Genomic DNA, 20,614 nt, shown 5'->3' with positions numbered 1-20,614 from the left:
AGTCGCGCTCTCGGTCGCGTGTTCCTTATTCTCGACGGCTGGCGACGCGCCGTCCCGAGGGGTGGTGGCAGGACCATTCTCGCCCGACATGGTCGCGGGGTGGCGATGTGATGTCAGCACGCGACTGAAGGTGGGAACCGGGGGAGCTGCTACAGTGTTTGGTCTGGGCAAAAAGCAGAAGTCGACGCGTTCTTCGCGTGAAAGTCGGCCAGGGACTAGGAGCTCCTCAGTCGGCTGCACGTGGCGATGAAACTCGATGCGTTGCGCGGATAGCCGACGGGCGACAATGCGCAGGCGCGGGGAACAATAGGGAGGTGAGGTTGCGCCGAAGTTTAGCTGGGCATTCGCGAAGCAGAGAAATAAATTATTTGAATGGGCGAGGGCGGCGGCACACACGCATCAGCGAGACTTGGTCCGAGCGTCTTGGCGAGGGAGCTACGGGAGGATTTCCTTGGTCTGCCGGAGAAGCGCGGCGGAGTTGTGCTCACCAGGGCCTGGCCTGGAGTGCTAAGGAACTGTGCTGCGGCATGCGCCCGCTCGATCCACGAGGCCAACACCGCCCGCGCCCTCCTTCCCCTTCCTTGTCCCCTTCCTTGTTGCCAACGCCAACACCCAACACGAACAACCACCAACCATTACCAACCTGGCAGACCTGCTGCCGGTCAAAGAGCAGCGCACCCCGTCCCGGCAAACAGACTGGACAGTCTTCTCTCTCCTTCCAATGGTCCCAGGCTGCTCGATCCCACCGCACCGCCCAAGCCAGGAGACCGAAAGACCTCTGTTGCCCAGTGCTGACGCTGCCCGAGAAGTCCCGGCATGGTTGCCTGCTTCCCCAAACTGGCCTGCCCTCCTCCCCGCCACCCACACCGCGTCCGAGTTCAGCCTGATGATTGGAATCCCCTTCCCAGAACTGCCACCAGCCGCCCCGAACCAAGGAAGGAAAGCGAAAGAGAAAACCACTTTGCATTGTCCCACCCAACTCCTCTGGGTACCGTACACTTTGTCCCAAATCGGTCTTGACAGACTCGGTCAACTATTGCCATCCATACCTTCACCGGCAAGTTTTCACACCTCTCCCCCGCCTGAAACCCGTTTTCCTTACTCATCCCCTCACTCCTCCTCCTCCCCACTCTCGTCAACATCCATGCCTTCCTCAACCATGACCGAGAAAGTGGGCTCCTGATCGACACCCACATAGCTGTCGCTCATCAGGAACAGCTTCAGGTCGTGCCGGCCGGGCGTGGGCACCGTGAACTCGAGCCTGAGGTTGAGCTCCCGGCCGACGGTGACCCGCTTGATGGCCAGCAGCGTCTGCGAACTCTCCTCGCCGACCACCAGCCACCAGTTCTCGGACTTCTTGCCCGGGTAGAACGGCGCGTGCACCGTCGCGTCGAACTCCTCGCCCTCTTCCACCTCCCGCTCGATGTGGATCTTGAGGTACGCAGGCTCGCCCGCCCGGATGCTGTCCTGATCCTCGACCTCGAACTCGAGCGAGATGTCGGGGTACTTGGTGTTGGTGAAGTGGGCCGCCTGCGCGAGCTGCGCCTGGGAGAGGCCGAGATCCCGGACGAGCGAGCCGTAGTCGGCGTTCTCGTCCGGATTCATCTTCTCCATGAAGTCGAAGATGTCCCGGATGCCGTACTTGTTCGCCACCTTAACCACCTCGGGCGTGAAGTGGGGGATCTGCTTCAGCGGGCTGTCGCGATCCCACATGGCCTGCACCACCATCTGCGACATTTCCATCGCGTTCATCGCGTTCAGGTGTCCCTCGGACGAGAGGATGTCGACCGCCGCGCTCAACAGACTGAGAATCTTGGTCAAGATGACCTCCTGGTCCTTGGCGAGATCGATGGGCAGGCTCATCCTGGAGAAATGTGCCTGCACCAAGACGAACGCCTTAAAATGAGGCGAGTCCAAGACAGGCTTTGCCAGCTTGACTGGCACGTTGTCGTAGATGCGCCGGAGGATGGCTTCCTCGTGCCGCCTGATCTGGATCGATTCGAACTCGGTTGCCGACGTCACGATCTCGAGGATGCCCTTCAGCTTCGTCTTGTGCGACAGCGACAGGAGGAATGTCTCCATCGTAGTGTACGAGATGTTGTAGTAGGCCGCGATCATCGCTGCATTTTGCGGCGCGACCGTCCCGTCATCCTCGTCCATCTCGATGATCCTTGAGTCCGCCAGTTCCTTCAACGTCACCTCCACCATGTCTGAGAGATACTGGCTCAGCCCGTCGTGCGTCGGATCCGTCAGACTGTAGTAGCTCGGATTGGCGAGCAGACGCCTGTAGAAATACGTAAACGTGGCCCAGTTGATCGCATCTTCGCCAGACTCGATCATCTTGGTGCTAATCTCCGTGACGAATGCATCATGGAGGAAGTTGTGAAGATGCGACTCCACCGGCAGAGCCTCGTTGAGGAACTTCTTGTAGTACTCCCGCTTCACGGCTGGAAGCATCAGAACCCCACGGCTCCGTCCATCCTTTGACGGCTGCACCGCCCGGCCAAACATCTGGAGAACCTCGCTGAGGGGATAGTCGACGTAGCGGTGTTCCCTCCCCTCAAAGTACTGGGTGCCCATGACGATGACGAGGTGAGCTGTGCAATCGAGCTCCCAGCATACATCGCGGGAAGCGATCAGAACTTGGATGGCGCCGTTGTTATACAGATGCTTGACGATGCGCTTGTCGCTCTGGCTCAAGGCTTCGTGATAGTAGCCGACACCATGGGAGAGGGCCTCAGCGAGGGCTTCTTCCTGGACCCGCTCAAGAAGCTTCCGGATCTGGTCCACCTCGACATGCAAGAAACGGTCTTCGTCATCGTCCGCCAGGCATGCGCTGAGGAGGTCCCGAGCCGTCGCTCTTGTCTGCTTCCGACTTGGCACAAATATGAGGGCCGGCTGATCGGCTGACATCTGAGTGACGGCGAGATACGTCGGCTTCGCCATTGCGAGCATGAGCGACGGGAAGTGCGGAATCGTGTAGGACTGAATGTGAAGTTCCAGCGGCACCGGACGCACATGAGGACTGAAATTGTAAATGTCATGCTTCTTGGCGTCAATCCACTCCCCGACGTCGCGAGCGTTGGCGAGTGAGACACTGAGGCCGACAATCCTGAGGGGAAGTTCCGTCTGCGTCCGGATGTAGTGCATCCTGGACACGATGATCTCGTAGATGTAGCCATTCAGGCCGCCGAGCATGTGCAGGTCGTCCGCGATGAACAGCTCCACAGTCTGAACATTCTTCCTCCTCTTCCACTGCCGTGAAAGGACATCCCATTGGAGGGGAGTGGCGAGGATAAGGTCTCCCTGCTCGAGCAACTTCAGGTCGCCGGTTGTCTCTCCCGTCAGCTTCACAATGTCCTTGCCCCCGCGGAGATTGGAGAAGCGTTTTTGCCAGTCCTGGAACCGCAAGTCCACCAGTTCTTGGAAGGGAGCGATGTACACCGCGCGTCCAGGATCCTGTTTTGCCCAGTGGCGTAGCAACGCGAACTCTGCGCAGACTGTCTTGCCGCTGCCAGTCGGCGCGGCCACCAGGACATTGTTGTCTGTATTGTACAGAGAGTTGAAAGTCTGCGTCTGCACCTTGTTGAATTGCTGCCAATCCGGATACAGAGCAGCAAAGTCCTTGGCCTTCAAAGCAGACGGGGGGAGGGGCTGAAGGTCGAGAAGCTCCGTGTGTGGAGGGAACCGCTCCGGCAAGATAAGTTTCTCAAACGACACGGCCAGGCGAGTCTCAGAGTGCATCCACCGGTCAGAGATGACCGAGATGAAGTAGTTCGGCGGCATCGGCTCCGAGATAGGCGCCGTGAGCTCGACAATGTGCTCATTGGCCTCTGCTTCGGCGTATTCCTTGCGCAGGATGAACTGGTCATGGAAGAGGATATCTTCGCCATCGCAGTCTTCAACCACGATCCAGAAGCTCTCGGCCAGCCCATGGACGTCAACGTCCCACTCGAAGGTTGGGGTGATGGTAAGCTCGATACGCAGCATGGACCTTGTCATGGGCTGCACATTCGCTTGGATCTCAACGCGCGGAAACTTGGAGACCATGGAGCACACAGTCTTGCCGGCCTTTGGTAGGCCAAGCAGCTCGCCCATGCGGGGAGGATCCAAGTCGAAGTAGCTGCTAAAATCCACGTCTATCCGCTCCGCCTTCCTCACAATCTCGGGCGGACAGTTGGGAAACTGCCGGAGAGGCGACATAGTCGGCCACATCCGTTTCTCGGCCATCTTGCACAAGTTCAAGGCCAGCTTGGCAACAGACGCCCAACCCTTCTTCAGAGTGATCTCGAAGATGGCCCGGAGGATACGGCCGGCGGATTGCGTGACGTAGACCATATCGGCCATGAGGGCTAGTCCTTCGAGCTTCAAGCGGGAGATGTAGGCTTGCAGAAGGACGTTGATCTTGGCGGTCGGCTCCTCGATGCTCTCCTTGACAGGGATGGGGACGCGAGCGAGGAGTTTCGCGAGCTCAAGCTTCTCCTCCTGACGGACTGGGATGTACTTGAACTCGGCGCTTTGCGCGAACACTCGGAACAGCTCAACGTCGTTCATCGACGGCTGGATCAGCTTGTTGTAGATATCCATTGACCCGTGGGTGATATAGTAGTGGGAGGCGATCCTCCCAAGCTCGGTGGACTGCATCCTGCCTGTTTTCTCGTCGTACTTGATCAGGTTTGACTTCTTCAGAACTGTCGCAGCGGAATGTATCAAGTCGACCCGCTTCTGCTCCAAGGCCTCATCATCCTCATACTCCGGCCCGACGCTGTAAAGCCCCGGAGAACGAAGCATCCGGACGAAGAGGTAGGTGTACCCGAGCCACTCGACGCCTTCATCGCGGCTCCGGATATTGCCAAGGACGATTTCGGCGTTGAGGCTGTCAACGAGCTTGCTTGCGAGCTGACTCTCGATCGGCAGCTGCTGGTTGAGCAACGACAGATAGTAGGGGATCTCGCCTTGCGTCGTGATGATGATGCCCTCACCGTAAGTATCAAACTGTGGGCGACCCGCTCGGCCGAGCATTTGCAAAACATCTTGGGGGCTTAGCTCGACCCAGCTGCCCTTCTCCGGGGAATAGACTTGTGTGCCCTTGATGATGACAGTGTGAGCGGGCAGGTTGACGCCCCAGGCAAGGGTCGCTGTGCACACAAGCACTTGGATATGCCCGCTCGCGAAGAGATCCTCGACATCAGTCCTGTCGGCTCGGCTCATGCCGGCGTGATGGATACCAAAGCCATACGGCAGGATATCCTTGAGATCCGTGTTGTTGACCGAGTTTGCGGCCTCGCTCAAAACCTCCCGGGTGCCAGCATCGTGCTTGAGAATCTGACCGATCGTATCCATTTCCAGCGCCTTGTCCCGGATATACTTTGCTGTCTTCGCAGTCTCTTTACGGGAGTGGACAAACACCAGCATCTGGTTGCGATGTTGACCAACATGCTCCAGGACTTTTTGGTAGGTGATATCATTCATCGTCTTGAGCTGCTTGATAGCCTTCTTGTCAGAGACGCCGATGAACTCTTGCCGCAGTGGGCAAGGCCGGTATGAGCCGTCAAAATGGAACATGCCCTTGTCGAAATCGACCCGGAGGAAGCTCGCCACATCCCGGTAGTTAGGCAGCGTGGCAGACAGACCGATGATGCGGACGGGCTCGCCGGTCTGCTCCGTTCGCCGGATAGTCCTGCTTACGATGCTCTCGAGGACGGGGCCACGATCGTCATGGAGCAGATGGATCTCGTCGATGATGATGAGGCGGACCAAGTTAGTGTAGGAGATGTCGGTTGCCTTTCTCGTGATGACGTCCCATTTTTCAGGAGTCGTCACGATGACCTGGGTGTCGGAGATTTGCTGTTTGGTGAGCTGACGGTCGCCCGTGAGCTCCGAGACCTTGATGCCATACGGCTCCAGCCTTTTTCCAAAATTGCCAACTTGCTCCTGGACGAGGGCTTTCAGGGGGGCGATGTAAACAATCTTGAACGCATCCAGATCAATTTCGCCCCGGCTATTCCTGTTCTTGCCGATCTCCCGAAGCATCGCGAGCATAGCAACGTTGGTCTTGCCACTGCCAGTCGGGGCGCAGACGAGCATGTTGCCGTCGTCCTCGAAAGCGGCAGGGTAGCACTTGGATTGGATCCTGTTCAACGACTTGGTGGTGCTGAAGGGCAGCCGCGCCCACTCCGGCATCTCGGAGATCGGGATGTTCTGCTCACCGGGATCGGTGCGCCTTCTTGGCGGAGGAACATGAATTTCTTCGTATCCCTTGAAGGTCCGTTTCGTCGTGCCGTCGGGGAGCTTGACCCTCGGGTTGGTCATCAGGTGATTCCCCTGGTCAAACACAAGATTTTCCAGGTTGATCAGCTTCTTGGGTTGCAGTCCTCCCACCAGCCCGCCCTCGCGCTGCTCCGGTTTCTGAGGTTGCCCGTTTGCGAAAGCGTCCTTGTCGATATCCATCTTGATCTCCATCTTAGGTTTCTTCTGGTCATCTTTCGGCTTGCCATGCAGCTCGTCGAGAATCCAGCGCAGTCCTTCCGAGGCCATCTCCCGCTCAATCGTCTCACGCTCCTCCCGATCCTCGGCCCTCGCCAACCGGGTGAGCCACACAACCTTCTCTCGGTTCTCGATCAGCTTCTGCACGATCTCATGGTGCTCGTAGTCGAAGAGCTCCATCAGGTCGTTCTCGATATCGCGAAGCTGCTTCTCCTCGCCGCCAGGCTCGTCGGGCTCTCCGGATAGGATTCTGAGGGCCTGTAACGTCTTGTCATGCTGAATATGAGCGTCCGGGTACAGACGACCGATTTGGCGTTGCAGCCAAAATGCATCAATATCCCGGGCCGGGACGTAGTTCTTCTCCTGGGTCTCAACTTTTCCGGACGGCACCGCCTCAATCACCATGGCATCGCCGTCTCCCAACCCAGCCTCCTCCTCGTCACGATCTTGGCCGGCCTCACCAGCATCGGCGACCTCTTGAAGTTCTGGACGGTCTTCTTCGTCCTCCAGGTCCGCCTCATCTTCCGACGATTCATCCCGGACGACATCCACCATGCCATCATCTTCCTCGTTCTCGAAGTTGACAGCAACGCCCTGCCGACCGTCGATCTCGTCTTCGCCGGCTCTCTTCACCTCCTCGACGTCTTCGTCTTCGTCCTGGGCATCGTAGTCCGTGATCTTCTTCCCAAGGTTTACAAGCTCGTTGAACTGCTTGGGACTCATGGAGACGCCCAATATATCGTCAATCTCCTTCTTCTTGTCGAAGTCCTTCAGATCGTCGTCCTTGAGATACTCTAGCGTCGCGTCGGCGGCGCTTCGCACGACCTCATGGGGGACGTCGCCGAGGTGCTCCGCCACGATGGTCAAGATAAGGTTGAAGGCGTCGCGGGTGGGCTGGGTTCGGGGTCGGTATCGGATGCCTTCGATCAGCGCATCGGCGCCGGACAGGATGCCTCCGCCCCGCGACTCAGCCTTGCCCTTCTGCTTCACGAACTGGAGAACGTCGGCTCCTTCTCGCATGCTCCCTCGCTCAACGTCTGGCATAGCACTTGTCTTCTTCGGCTTTGGCGCGGTCGTGCGAGCTACACGAGAGCCCATATCCTTGATGGACAGGCGCCCCGCGAGTGACTCTGGATCCCCAGTGGGCTCATCGGTCCGTCTCGTGACAAACCGACGGTCCGCCTGGAGAACCAGGTTGGACATAGCCGAGTACTTGTATTGGGAGACATCGCGGTGATAGTTTGACATCTTTGCAGATGGCCTGCAGCAGGGAGGATGGGGTGTGTTGGCGAAGATGGGGTGTCTGCCGACAACAGCAACGGGATGCGCTCGAGGATGTTGTCCGTTGATGCGAGGATGTTGTCCGCTGATGCGACCGCCGGCGCGTCGGTGCCTGCCTGCAGCTTGATGGCGAAAACTCGTTCAACACCGCCCAGGCCAAACTGCGGTTTACTCGGCGAAGAGACAAAGTTCGGGACGCTGCATTGAAGGCTCGAGGTCAAGGGGAAGAAGAAAAGGGACCCGGCCGTTTTGAAGAGAATCGCAGGCGACAGTCGCAGAGCGGAACATCGATGCCTGCTGCAACTGGATGCTTGAGTGGGGCGAAATTTTCATGGAGGCTGAAATCAAGAAGCAGCGGCAGTCTCTGATTGGCTCCGTTAGGTACCTAGGTAACTTGAGCGCTCAAGGGCCGTGGATCTTCAGCGAGCCTTGCACTGAGAGGGCGCCAGAAGGTCGGTGCTTTTAGGCGGTGACCCAGGCCTCTGTTCAACGAGAACTGCAGACCTCAGGTAGAAGCTGCTACATACACATCTTGGTAGATGAGTCGGGCTCCCACAAACCCGACGATGACGCCAACGAGCCAATACCTCCGAGAAACTGTGACTACGTGAATACGGCAAAAATGGGAGCTGAAGGCGAAGACACGCTCAAGGAGATCCGGAAGACGCTGGAGCCCTACGTTCGGCCACGGGAGGAGGCTGCGCGTATAAGACAGATCCTCGCCGTCCATCTCGCTTCATGCCTTCCGGACGGCGGTGCAGTCGGGCCTCTGGCTCTCATTGATGCCGACAGCATCGATACCTCTTCAACTGCCCGGGGTTTACAGAAGACCTATCTCGAAGCCCTGTCCGCAAATATCAAGGCTCGCAAGGAGTTCGCGGCATGTTGTCTCGAGCCGAGACGGCCCGCGGGAACAGCAACTGCTGCCGAGCAGCGCTTGGATCGGTTGCAGGAACACCTTGCGGCGATCCGCTTGCGGCAAAGGCGCGAGAAGCTGCAAGCCATCGAAAGGGGTCTCAATGCTCTGGGCCAGAAACCAGCAGCGTCGCCTGGCTTTCTGGATCCTGCAGAGATCTTCAGAGACTCAAGGCCCCTTCCCAACGTGCCCCAGGAGCTAGTCGCTGCTGTCACGCTCGACGAGACTATCTCTGCCCCGCGCGTGAGGGACTTGATCGATCAGCTGGAGAAGCACGTTCTCCAGACGAAGCTGCTCCTGAGGCGTGAGGAGCAGTTGCTGGAGAAAGCCAAGGCGCGATCTACCGCAAGACCAGGCACCATCAGCGAAGGCGCCAAATTCGAGGCACTGAATCGGACCAGAGCGGAGCTCATCAACTGGATAGAGGCCGAACTTGGCAAGGCCGCAGGAGATGACGGCAATGCGGATGGACAGGACTCCCAGAAGCACCGTGCCTCCGCTGATCACGTCAACATGGAGGAACAGCTCGTGAGTATTACGGAAAAGTACACGCGGTATCTCGATGTGCGGAAGAAGCTTCTTGAGCTCGTCGGCCAGCAGCCTCAACCAACCATCAAGCTGCCGACAAAGGAGGCGAATCCACCAGTGCCTGCAGTTCCGAGTCCACCACCGACCGCACACGTCCTGACTCCTTACTTCGAGCACCTGCTTTCTGTCGCTCAGGAACAGAAGGGCCTCATAGCCCACAAATCCCACCTCAGCGCAGTTATCGCCAAGCAACTGAGAGAAAACGACCAAGTCCTCGACCATCTGGCCGAGGAAAGTCAACTGCTGCCGGCGCATCCGATGCCGGGGCCGCAGCAGACTCGTGCAGCATTTGCCGACGCTACCTCGAACGAAACCCCTGGTGCGTCCAGTCGAGTCCGACCCTGGGTGTTCGCCGCCGACTCTGCAAAGATCTGTACGCTGGAAGCTGTGGCCGAGAAGATCGAAGAGGGCCAGGTTGCTCTCGAGAAGTCCATGGGCATATTGGCGGAGACTGGCCGACTAGTTGGGCAATCGCCGCCTGAACGGAAAGAGGCTGAGGTTCCTTTCACGACCGAGGAGGATATCTGGCTGGCTGAGGGTCAACCTCCTAAGAAAATGGCAGGACTGAGGAAACACACGGATCGGACCGCGAATCAACCAGCACAGGCCAAGACTGTGTGGGATATGTTGGATGGGAACCTGGGGCTTCTCCGATCAGACAGAGATAGCCCGTAAATGATCAGCATTTACCGTGAACCTGTGTTCCTCCCAAACCCGCTCCAGAACGCCTGACCATAGATCCCACCAGCCTTTGCAGTTATATTCCCCTCGGTCCAAGCGGACATCCCCCCCCTCCTCCGTCCAGCTAGCCCCGCTACCTCCCAGCCAAAATCCCCGAGATCCGTAGGGCAAGATCCAGTATTGAGAGATGCTCGTCCGCGCCGTCTACCAACCTCTTGTCGATCTCAGAAAAGACCATCACAATCCTATTCTTCTGGATGTCCGGGATTGTCTCATCGTAGACAACAGCCTGATGGAGCTGTGCCATGGTCTGCCCTGCGCTCCAACCATCGGCCACCAGGTCCTCCACCACCTTCGCGATGGCCTGGTACGTCTCACCAGCAGCCCGCGGCCTCATGGCTGCCACCAGCTTCTGGATCGTATCATCTGGAATGACGCCGGCAATATCCTCAACCACCTTGGCCGTGACCAGCTTCTTATCCACACCCATCCGGTCCTCATCCTTGCCATCACTCCCCGCGCTGCTGGCGCCCACCAGTCTCGCAGCGCTTTGCAAGAAAGTAATCGCTTTTCTCAGATCGCCGTCGCTGCACTTGATCAAGGCATCCACAGCGCCGTCCTCCATCCCCACGCCCTCGAGCCTCGCAATCTCCTCCAATCTCCGCCGCGCGTTCCCCTGGTCGAGGCTCTTGAAGCGGAATTTGCTGCAGCGGCTGGCCAGGGGATCGATGATGCGCGTGACGTAGTTGCAGATGAGGCAGAAGCGCGTGATCTTGCTGTACGTCTCCATGGTCCGGCGCAGGGCGCTCTGCGCATCCTGCGTCATGCTGTCCGCCTCGTCGAGGATGATGATCTTGAACGGCGGGCACGGGTATCGCGCCTTGTAGCCAGGCGGTGGGTTCGTCAGCTGTGTCCGGGCGAAGTCCTTGACCTTCTCGCGCACGATCGAGATGCCGCGCTCGTCCGAGGCGTTAAGTTCCAGCACGCGCGACTTCATGAGTTCGGGCCCGTACAGCTCTTTGGCGAGCGCGAGGATCGTGGACGTCTTGCCGGTGCCAGGAGGGCCGTAGAAGAGCATGTGTGGAAGCTGGATGATGCGATAGCGTTAGCTGACTGGCGAGCAGAGGGTACCTAAAAGGGCAAACCAGCCGGATGCACCTACGTTGGAAGCTTGCAATGTCCGCTGCAGCACGGAAACCGTATGGTCTTGCGCTGTCACATCGCTGAGCGTTTTGGGCCGGCTGCACAGGTGTCAGCAAATACGTCCCCCAGATTTGTTGTGCTTTGTGGTGCCATACTATTTCTCAACCCAGGGCTGCACTCTGGCGGTCTCGTTTGTCTGCTTTTCGGCACTGCTCGATGCGGCCCCATTTGCCGCGGCCGCCTTCCGGGCTTTGAGGTCGAAGAAGTTTGACATGATAGGTGCGCGGTGGCAATCAACGCAAGACGGCTGTGATAATATTCCCTTCGCCGTTCCTGAATAGGTATGTATCACGAAATGGAAGTAAGGCAGGTATCAAGCATTCGGGAGCTTTGTGTCGGTTTGCGGTCCGATGGTCTTGACAACCTACCAGGTCGGTAGGTCGCTCACAGCAGGCACTTTACGCGTCCGTTTGGAAAACGCGACAGGTTGCTGCAAGCGCGTCACCCGCGGGCCCACTCAGGCGGCCCCTCACCCCAGCAGCAGCAGTTTGCAGGGGTTCTCCAAACCGCCCCTCCAACCTGCCCCGCTTTCACAGCAAGCTGTTTGTGGTGAACTGGTGAGCCGAGCAAAGGCTCTGAACTGCCAAAGACAGCGCCCCACTCAGGTGGCTTTGTTGATCTGCGCCAGATGGACCAGTCTCTCACAGGCCACATCGCGTGACTTTGGCTCCTGGTAAATAATATAAAGGAGCTTGGCTAGCTGCTCAAAAGGGCTTTATATTCCATGTGCATTCTGCTCAAGGTTTAGGCGCCCAGGGACTTCGCTTTCCTAAGCTCCCAGTTGGCCTGTTGAGGTTGGCTGCCTGAAGCTGCACTGTGCTGGCACGGTAAATAACGCCTTGTCCCGCCTTTCGGCCCACCTCAGCCTCATCCTCCCCTCTATTCCAACATCGTTGTCTTCGCGAGGCCAGTCTGCCAGTCGCTCTCAGTCCGGAAGCCGCCGACCGTCTTCTCTGTTTATGAGTTTCTCCCTTCTGCATTCCACATTTGCCGGTGAGCTGCAGCGATGGCGGACCAGTCTGTCTTCCGAATCACCAAGGTGGGTTACTTTTGTCCGCCCACCCCTCCGCCAGCGCGGGGCTGAAGGCTGACCGGGACGGCGATAACGACAACAGGAGTTAAGCGACCTCCAGAAGAATTCGGACCTCTGTAAGCTGCTGCGTGCTATGCTACGACACGGGGATATATATAGGAGGCAACCTTTGCATCTAACAGATATATACACTCTAGCTCTCGCCGTCGCGTGCCGTGACATCGATGTGCGAAATGTCAAGGCCCTGATCATCGGCCCGCACGAGACCCCGTACGAGTTCGGTTTCTTTGAGGTATGTACAGCTGCGCATGTCCAGGAAATATTCGCGTTCTCATGCTAACCTGCTCCCAGTTTGCCTTCAAATTCAACAAAGGTACATTTCTCCCGTAAGGTCGCTGAACCGGGCCCTCAAGACACTAAAAAATGCGCTTCCAGACTACCCGCGGAAGTCGCCGCAAGTCACCGCGATCACGACGAACGGGGGCCGCTGCAGATTCAACCCCAACATCTATGCCAATGGCAGAGTCTGCTTGTAGGTTTCCGCCCAGTTCTGCTCTCTAGGTATGGCAGCTACGGCCCTCCGCTAACAGGGTTACAGGTCAATTCTCGGGTAATTATCATCCTTCCGTAACCGGACTCCGATTGCTGCTGTTGCTCTCGTTGTCGCTGCTCAACGGACTGATTTGAACTTAGTACCTGGCGTGGCGAGCGTGGAGAGGAGTGGTCCGCCGCACAGGGTCTGGAATCCATTCTGCTCTCCATTCAGAGCCTGATGTCTGCAAATCCTTACGAGAACGAACCCGGCTTCGAGGATGCGAACGAACCGTCCGACAAGAAGCATCAGAAAGAATATGTTCAGAAGGTGATGCAAGCGCAATGTAATCGGAAGGCCACAAGGCTGACAGGACGCGCAGATTCGTCATGAGACGCTGAGAATCTCCGTCATCCAGCGGCTCGAGGAGTATCTCAAGATCGGACCGGATGGTGCGGTCGTCGCTCCAACTGCCACCAAGGATGAGTATGATCTCGATATGAACACCATCGAGGACGAGTCAAGCGCTCCCTTTGAGCCGTTCAAGGACCTGTGCAAACGCCGGTTCCTGTGGTATTACGACTCCTACCTCGCCGCGATACAGAAAGGGAAGGAAGAGGTCAAGGACGGCCAATCGTTCGCCCGAATGCCGTTCGAAGGCTCCAGCAACACCATGGAAGGCAAGTTCAACTACAGCGAGCTCGAGCGGCGCCTGCGCAATATCAAGAAGACCCTTGACGAAGAGACCGAGTCGTGGGCGGCCGAGGGACTCGAGGCAAAGGCTAAGGAAACAACCGTCGCGGTCAACCTTCAGCGTCAGTTCGAACAGATCGTGGAGTCTTTCAAGCGTTCCGACGTGCCACACAACCTCGAGTTACTGGACGGCAATCCATTCGTCTGGATCCTGACTTACTTCGGAAAGCCCATGACCAACCTTGACGGGGGTCTGTTCCGAATCAGGCTCTGCTTCAGCCCCAGATTCCCTGAGGAGCAACCCCGCATCAGATTCGAGACGCGCATGTTCCACCATAGGATTGCTGCGGACGGTACGCCATGCTATGTTGCTCCAGCGAATCGCCGAGAGGATGTCAAGACGCACATCGAAGCGGTGATCGAGGCCTTGGAGGAGGAACATCCCCCCTACGATCCCCGGACGCTGGTGCATCCCGAGGCATTCAAGCTGTACTGGGGTTCGCCCGAGGACCGGCGGATGTACAACAGACGGCTGCGGCGGTCGGTCCAGCAGTCGATGGAGTAGGTTCTGCTGAACGTGACATGTCCACGGCGAGGCCGAGACTAACAGATGACAGGGACTGCTGAGTAATTTGGCCGGGAAGCTCCTCTCCAAGTTTCTTCTTTCGACTCTCAGCACATGGTTTCTGGCTACTGGGCCATGTGAGATCCAAGCGATGTCATTCGGCGTTCGGACACGGCTAAGGCAAGGCAGGGGAGTGAGGGGAGGTCTGGCGACGGAGTTAGGTTCGCGCTTGGGTTGGGTTTTGCTTCAAGTGTGACGATAGTGAATGACCAGGTTTCATTGGTTGCGCATGAATGTGCCGTGGGCGCGGAGTCCTCTGTGTAGATATTTCGTTTCCTGCTCTGACTCGATATCTCGCTGATCGCGAGCGCATGTGATCAAGGAGTAATGTAGTTGTTTTCCTCGTGAATATTCTCAGGCCTGTGGCATGTCGCTCTAACCGGTTTCAAGTTCTGTCCCTCCCAACGTTGCACCCTCGAAAGCATAACCCCCCACCCACCATCAGCGAGCGCTGCTCGGTGATCGCCCAACATACCAGAACGCCAGCACATGCATAGGTAAATAAGGTACATCATGGTTTCCTCATACTTGTCATACACGTCATGAATGTCTCAGGGCTCCAGCCTAGCGCTCAGCGCTTCGAGCCCTTGCCCTTCTTGTCCAATTTGTCCCGCAGAGGATTATACGGCGCGGCGATGCCCACCAGCCGCCGAGGCTGCTCACCCCCACCGGCGGCGGAATTCGCTTGGTCGCCTCCGTCGCCGGCCTTGAACTCGTAGGTGCCGCCGGGGCCGAGCACAAGGGGCGCTCCGGGAGTTGGCGCGGCTACTTGCTCGGCGTGCAGCTTGTCGAGGGACTCGCCGACCACGCCGTACTGGGCCCAGTTTATGGGTGGGCAGCGGACCACGCTCTGCATCTTGGGGAGTCTCTGCCAGGGTGGCGGCTTGGAGGTGTCCGCGGCGCCGGGTTTCCGTCTTGTTTTCTGTTTCGGCTTCTTCGGCCGTGATGGCGGCTTGGGTGGTGCCTCAGCGCCGTTTGCCATTGCTGTGTCGCCGTCCGCCTCCGTTTTCGCTCTGGGCTGTCCTGTTTGCCCGTCGGGCTGCTCTTCTTCGTCCTCGTCCGAATCAGAATCAGAATCAGAATCCTCCTCTGCCGTGGTCCTGACTCCAGCCCCGGATAGCAGCGGGTCGCCTACGACCTGCACCCGTCCTTCGTGAAGATCTGTAACAAACGCCTCTGGGTCGGCAAGCGCCGCGTCTTTTGCCCGTTTTAGCGTCTGGATATCGGCGGTGGCACGCGCCCGCTGCAGTTGTAGGATCGAAATCGCGCTCTTCAGCGCCAACACATCCGGGTTTGACTCAAAGTCGATCGGCTGCGCTGGCGGGGGCGTGATGCCCACCTGGTCGGTTTGCGTCGTGTGCGTGAAAACCGGCCGACCCCGCGCAAAGTCGGCGGTCGCATTCGCATCGCTGCCTTTGTCCGGCATGGTTGTGAGCGGGCCGTGGCCTGGCAAGCGAGTCGGGCCTAACGGTGGGGTGATGGGACTGATGGGTGGGCGGTGCGGCGATGATGTCCGCGTCGAGGTCGAGTTGCGGCGGGGATCTGTTGTGCTCGCCACAGGTGCCGTGCCGGCGTCGGTGGCAATGGTCAGGCCCGCCATCTTTTAGCGGGCTCGCGGTGATTCTCCCGTGAGCGCCAGACAAGATCATACCGGTAACTTGCACAAACTGGTGACGGGTGGGTACTGCAGGCAGCGAGCGCGTTTGGAGTTCCGAGTCAACGAACCCCGCCACACCGTGCACATACACCGTACTCCATATCAAGTACGGAATACGCAGTAGAGCGTTCAAGTGGAGTGGGCGGCCCCGCCATCAATGGCGGGATAGATCTGGCAAATCAGCAGCTCCGATATTCTGCCAGGTGGGTCACTGGGACCCGCTTGATCCGCTCTTGGCGTTTTGGGAGCTTGGATGACTGCTGCTTGCTGGCGTATGAATGTCCAGCCTCGGCCTGATAACTTGAACAGCGTTAGCTATCAGATATCAAATCGCAGCGGCTGCATTCACGACGCGACACAGACTGGGCCTTTACAGCATTTTGGGGCTTGCTCGATCTCCCTTTCACTATCTTCTCAAAAAAAGGAAAAAAACTTAAAAATAAAAATAAACTGTGCAAAAGGACAGGAAGAACAGCGGAGCGACTTGGCTGTCTGGCCTCGGGCTGCCAGAAGCAGAACGTCCCTGCGACCCACGAGCACTGCGTAGCAGTTACTGTGGTACAACCATGGTGATCTAAATAGGGTGTATCTGCCCGGGGATGCGTCGCGGCTACTCAGTTACAGTGCATAACGCCGTTGCCGTTGAGATGAGGATCAGCTTTCTATAGCCAGCCAGTTACAACCTCAACCCGCAAAATGCGGACACCGCGTGAGACCTTTGCGCGCCGGCCGGCAGATTACACTTGTCGCTGACCTGGTTCAGCCGCTTGAAGTCCAGTGGCATTGAAGGACGCCAGAATGTCAGCTACTCTTCGAGTTCTCGTTCGTGTTGTGCTGCAGGAAGACTGGCTCCGTGCTTACAAATGCAACGCCAGCTCACTGGCGGCCGGTCCGGCCTGAGCTCTCAGAACCACAGCTCAGTTGCTACGAGAACGCTGGTTTCTGAGCGGTCTGCTAGCCTACCTTTGATGGAGCTCGGGCAGAGCAGAAAGACATCGTGAAAATGCCGTTGAGCCCAGCGAATCCATCGCAGGCCAGAGGGGCAGGTACCCCAAATATCCTCTGGGGCAAGGACAGACCAACTTGTTCCTAACCCCAAGTGCCCACAAACGCTTCAACTATGGCCTCCCGAGATTTGCAGTCCGTTAAAAAGGAGCGTTCGGGGTCTCGTGACAAGTCCAGAGCCTACGTCAACCGATGACGGGCAGCAAACAAGCTCCCTGAGCAAGCCGGAAGGGGAGCCCGAGCCCCGTGGCAAAAAGGGGTCCTGGCTCTTCAGTAAAGTCCAGAAAAATGGCCGAATGGCTGGCAACAAGCGAGCCTTCAGCCCAAACCCTCAGGCAGCAGCGGAGGGACGCAGTCCAGAAGGCTGGCGTTTCTCGCAAAGATGCCAAGGCGCATGCAAAACAAAGGGAAATGCTGAGGCAAATGACAGGCCGCTCAATATCCACCACTGTTTGTGAGACGGGCCTTTGCTGACGTCTGGGCTAGATCCAGTGATGGCTGACCAGGACATGTTGGAAACTGGAGTATGCCTTGATTCGAGACATAGCTATGAGGGACCGTCGCTGCCAGCCTCCGATCTGGTCCAGCGCAGTGCTGCTGCCTACGTCACCGGCAAGGGCATCAAGAACAGAGCCGAGAAGCAGGAGGATTCGGTTGCTGGCGCCATCGCCGCTGCCCACTCCATCCCGCTCCGTCGTTCCCCTCTACGTCTCTGTCTTCCTTGAGGAGGAACTGCAGGCTTGTAGCTCCACGATACCTGGGGCTGAAGTCGTAGCCAGCCGGGACTTGAGTCTCGCGGGATGAACCTCCAAGAACGACTTATACCGGGTATCCCAGGGCAGACTGAAAGAAAGAAGGCCATGTGCCCCCGTTTAGCGTGCGCTCTGCCGCTTTTACTCCGATAGATGAGCCAATGAGGGGAACCATGACGTCGTTGAGTTTTGCTCCCTCCAACCTCTCGTCGTGGCGAATATGTTTCCAACGTCGCGAGCCCAGAATTGCGACAAGAGAGAGAAAAGTGAATGAATGATGAAGTCCGCATTACCTACTTGGATATCATGGCAGCGCCCTTCAAGACAGGGCGTGCAATTCTCTCACCTACCATCGTGTCACCTCGCAACAATTTCTTTGCTGCGGCTACGGGCAATATCCAAACGGTTCATCGGCAGAATAAGGTAACCGGGCTTGACGTCATCTGGTGCAACACATCTATGCCATGAAGCGGTTCTGGACCCGCCGCGACACCGACATGGATCCCCATCGGGACCGGCCCGAGCAGAGCCCGGATCCGAGACGGTCGGCCGAGGGCAACCCGCCGGACGAGCACACACGGCTTCTGCCGAACCGCGTCGACGGCACCCCGTATCTCTCGCCCGACGACCCCGCCGTCTCCCCGTACAACCTCTGGACCGTCCGCCTCGTGCGCTGGGTGACTGTCGCGCTCACCTGCATCGCCTTCGCATGGTGGGTGTTGATGGTCGTAGATGTGTTCATCACGCCGCCGGGGCTGCATGTCCGCGGCTCTCCCTTCTTCGCGTTCTGCTACGCCTCGATCGCACTTGTTACGCTGATCATCTCGCTGCTGTTTTTCGCCGTTCCCAGCAAGCTAGGGAGAGTCCTCAGCATCGTCAACGCCGGGGTGCTCCTTGCTGACGCCATTATAATCCTCGCGGTCCCGGGCCTGCGCCACGCCGAGATTTGGGCCGGAATAGTGAGCGTCGTTTGGGCCGCGGTGATGGCCATCTGGTTCGTCGCGGTTGACCGCACGGTGCAATGGGGTAAAGCAGAGGAGGAGCAGCGCTTGACCGGGCGGCCGGAGAGCAGGCGCACTGTGCTAGAGTGGATCGAGGTCATGTTGTCGACTATCGTGTTGGTCGTCATCACGCTGGTCGTGTTGTTGATGACATGCACCCTGATCCTGCGGGCCGTCGACTCGACCCTGGTTCCGCCGGGAGAGCGGTACTGGGTGGACGGGGACCGATACCAAATCCACCTGTACTGCCACGGCAACCAGACCGGCGCCGGCGGAAATAAGACGACTACGGTGTTGCTTGAAGGGGGCGAGGATCCGGTAGAGCGCGGTTTGTGGCAGTTCGCCGAAAACGCCGTCAAGAACGGGTCGATCGGCAGGTTCTGCTTTGCTGACCGTCCTGGCTTGGCCTGGGTAAGCGACCCGACATTTCCCAGCGCCCGGAAGAAACACACACTGACAAAACGGGAGACAGAGCGACACGGCGCCGTCGCCTTTCTCGGCCAGCATCGCCTCGGATGCTTTGAGCGAAGCACTCGCCCGAGCTGGGGAGCAGGGCCCGTGAGCAACAACCCCGGCGTTTGATGTTTGATCCCGCAGAGTAAAATTGCTGACAAAGTTTCCATGTCTCCAGTTGGGTACTGGCCAGCGCAGGCATCGGTTCCTTATATTCGCGCGTCTTCAGCTCTCGCCATGCGGACGAGGTACAAGGGATCCTCATGATGGACCCGCTGCACGAAGACCTGCTCTCGCGAGTCGGAGCCCCTGGGCGCGGGTTTTTGCTCTGGATCCGGGGCGTCATCTCGCCTTGCGGAGTCGACCGCATCCTAGGGGCCATACTCAGGGGTAGGCGGGCCGCAGACCGAGTCTGGGGCCGTTCCTCGTATCAGTCGGGAACGACCATTTTTGCCAAGCTCCAGGAGAGTTTAGTGGCAGACTCGCTCACCAAGCGGGATGTGATATCCAGCCGGGCCATCCAGGTCGGGAGCACTCCACTGGTGGTCATCAGCTCGGGCCAGAAAATTCACAAGGATAGCGAGTGGGAAGACAAGGTACGTGATTGTGATTGCACAGCCTGAGCGGGGGGCGATGGCCAGGCCTCAACTGACCAGGCAACCTGAAACAGCAACGAGATTTGAGCCATCTCACCGAGAACCTGCAAGCCTGGGACATCGTAGACGATGCACCCCACCGTATTTGGGATACTTTGAGCGGGAGGCAGGCAGTGGAAAAGAGATTGAAGCAGCTGGTTAATAATCCTTCGGTGCTGCAGGACCTGTGATGCACCCTGCAGTATTCTACCCCTGGTGAAGAGTGGACGGAGTGGGCTTGGGCAGTATGACGCTGGACGCGTGGCGGGCTGGTAGGCAGAGAGGAAGGTCTTAGGTTGAGTTGAGGGAAACAGGGAAAGATGGACACACCCAGGAGGATAAGTTAACTCTGATTAACTCCCACACTTGTTAGGCTTCATGGAGATGTGTATGGATCCGCAGCATGGTGGGGGAGGGTTTGGCTGCTCTTTAAGAATTGGTTGTAGTGTAGGTGTTGGGAATTGCACATTATGCTCCCAGTGGACAGTTAGGTCGAAGCAAGTCTGCCCTTCGCGCAGGTGAATTAATAAACTGCCTCGTGCTGACCGCGTAGGTTCAGGGCCGGAAATCGGCTGGGGGATGATAACCTGTAGGTTAGGTACCGAACTTTACCAACCCCAATTTCAAAACTCCAAAGATCAGCGTATTCAATAAGGTATAATAATAATACCACGCCCCTCCGAGAGGGAACATACTCAACGTGGAAAAAGCCAAAAACCACTGCTTTGATGTCACCGAATGCATGCTTCAAATGTTCTGTTTGATCCTCAAGGTCCAGCTTGCGGACTGGGTTCCTTTTGCCGTGGTTCCTTGCTTACATCGAATTGTCGTAAACTAAGGATAGGAAACCGGGGAACTTGAATACCAGGTAATTTACCACGCACTGTGTATGTGGGGTTGCGAATCCGTGCTCCGTCACTTAACGTTAGCTGCAGACAGGGGACTTTCCTGGGCGGGGCCGGTGCCCAACTTGCAAGGGCAGGGCCCATCCATCCCCTCCAAACATTCGCAGGCTGGGTGTGCGCACGTCTTGGCCCGAACCTCGAGACACCCAGCCTTTTCCAGTTGACTCT

The 20,614-nt window shown here is 57.8% G+C and overlaps 7 protein-coding genes across 7 annotated transcripts; 4 read left to right on the top strand and 3 right to left on the bottom strand.

The window, feature by feature from the left end:
* Positions 1-952: 952 nt before the first annotated feature.
* THITE_2112210 (uncharacterized protein) lies at positions 953-7,834 on the bottom strand. The gene has a single exon (XM_003651620.1). It carries the CDS (start codon positions 7,732-7,734, stop codon positions 1,111-1,113), a length of 6,624 nt encoding a protein of 2,207 aa, XP_003651668.1. The 5' UTR covers positions 7,735-7,834; the 3' UTR covers positions 953-1,110.
* A 369-nt stretch (positions 7,835-8,203) lies between these two features.
* On the top strand, positions 8,204-10,042 carry THITE_2112209 (uncharacterized protein). Its single transcript, XM_003651619.1, has one exon. The coding sequence runs from the start codon at positions 8,390-8,392 to the stop codon at positions 9,944-9,946; it is 1,557 nt and encodes a 518-aa protein (XP_003651667.1). The 5' UTR covers positions 8,204-8,389; the 3' UTR covers positions 9,947-10,042.
* On the bottom strand, positions 10,016-11,592 carry THITE_2112208 (uncharacterized protein). Its single transcript, XM_003651618.1, has 3 exons — positions 11,251-11,592; positions 11,115-11,193; positions 10,016-11,039 (listed from the first exon to the last, which is right to left on the bottom strand). Exons 1-3 carry the CDS (start codon positions 11,367-11,369, stop codon positions 10,086-10,088), a joined length of 1,152 nt encoding a protein of 383 aa, XP_003651666.1. The 5' UTR covers positions 11,370-11,592; the 3' UTR covers positions 10,016-10,085.
* Positions 11,593-12,161: 569 nt separating this feature from the next.
* On the top strand, positions 12,162-13,978 carry THITE_2045310 (uncharacterized protein; the record flags this gene model as incomplete). The annotated part of the gene is made up of 6 exons (XM_003651617.1): positions 12,162-12,194; positions 12,271-12,304; positions 12,386-12,484; positions 12,638-12,720; positions 12,955-13,050; positions 13,103-13,978. The coding sequence occupies 6 exons, from the start codon at positions 12,162-12,164 to the stop codon at positions 13,976-13,978; spliced, it is 1,221 nt and encodes a 406-aa protein (XP_003651665.1).
* Positions 13,979-14,480: 502 nt separating this feature from the next.
* Positions 14,481-15,766, bottom strand: THITE_2112203 (uncharacterized protein). The gene has a single exon (XM_003651616.1). The coding sequence runs from the start codon at positions 15,636-15,638 to the stop codon at positions 14,610-14,612; it is 1,029 nt and encodes a 342-aa protein (XP_003651664.1). The 5' UTR covers positions 15,639-15,766; the 3' UTR covers positions 14,481-14,609.
* A 1,389-nt stretch (positions 15,767-17,155) lies between these two features.
* THITE_2112202 (uncharacterized protein) lies at positions 17,156-17,679 on the top strand. The gene has a single exon (XM_003651615.1). The coding sequence runs from the start codon at positions 17,195-17,197 to the stop codon at positions 17,423-17,425; it is 231 nt and encodes a 76-aa protein (XP_003651663.1). The 5' UTR covers positions 17,156-17,194; the 3' UTR covers positions 17,426-17,679.
* Positions 17,680-17,900: 221 nt separating this feature from the next.
* Positions 17,901-19,732, top strand: THITE_2076548 (uncharacterized protein; the record flags this gene model as incomplete). Its single annotated transcript, XM_003651614.1, has 4 exons — positions 17,901-18,864; positions 18,926-19,011; positions 19,085-19,502; positions 19,577-19,732. The coding sequence occupies exons 1-4, from the start codon at positions 17,917-17,919 to the stop codon at positions 19,730-19,732; spliced, it is 1,608 nt and encodes a 535-aa protein (XP_003651662.1). The 5' UTR covers positions 17,901-17,916.
* Positions 19,733-20,614: the final 882 nt, after the last annotated feature.

The sequence above is a fragment of the Thermothielavioides terrestris genome, chromosome 2 (genome assembly GCF_000226115.1).
Source record: "Thermothielavioides terrestris NRRL 8126 chromosome 2, complete sequence".
In the NCBI taxonomy this organism is placed as follows: Eukaryota; Fungi; Ascomycota; class Sordariomycetes; order Sordariales; family Chaetomiaceae; genus Thermothielavioides; species Thermothielavioides terrestris.
This window is presented reverse-complemented; position numbering and strand designations above follow the sequence as displayed.

Bases quoted from the DNA above. Each gene is read 5' to 3' on its own strand.
- THITE_2112209 (XM_003651619.1), top strand. From the start codon at position 8,390: ATGGGAGCTGAAGGCGAAGACACGCTCAAGGAGATCCGGAAGACGCTG.
- THITE_2112202 (XM_003651615.1), top strand. From the start codon at position 17,195: ATGGCTGACCAGGACATGTTGGAAACTGGAGTATGCCTTGATTCGAGA.
- THITE_2112208 (XM_003651618.1), bottom strand. From the start codon at position 11,369: ATGTCAAACTTCTTCGACCTCAAAGCCCGGAAGGCGGCCGCGGCAAAT. The intron at 11,194-11,250 runs GTATGGCACCAC...ACACCTGTGCAG, and splicing joins CAGCCCTGGGTTGAGAAATA to CCGGCCCAAAACGCTCAGCG. The intron at 11,040-11,114 runs GTAGGTGCATCC...CGCATCATCCAG, and splicing joins GGACATTGCAAGCTTCCAAC to CTTCCACACATGCTCTTCTA.
- THITE_2112203 (XM_003651616.1), bottom strand. From the start codon at position 15,638: ATGGCGGGCCTGACCATTGCCACCGACGCCGGCACGGCACCTGTGGCG.
- THITE_2112210 (XM_003651620.1), bottom strand. From the start codon at position 7,734: ATGTCAAACTATCACCGCGATGTCTCCCAATACAAGTACTCGGCTATG.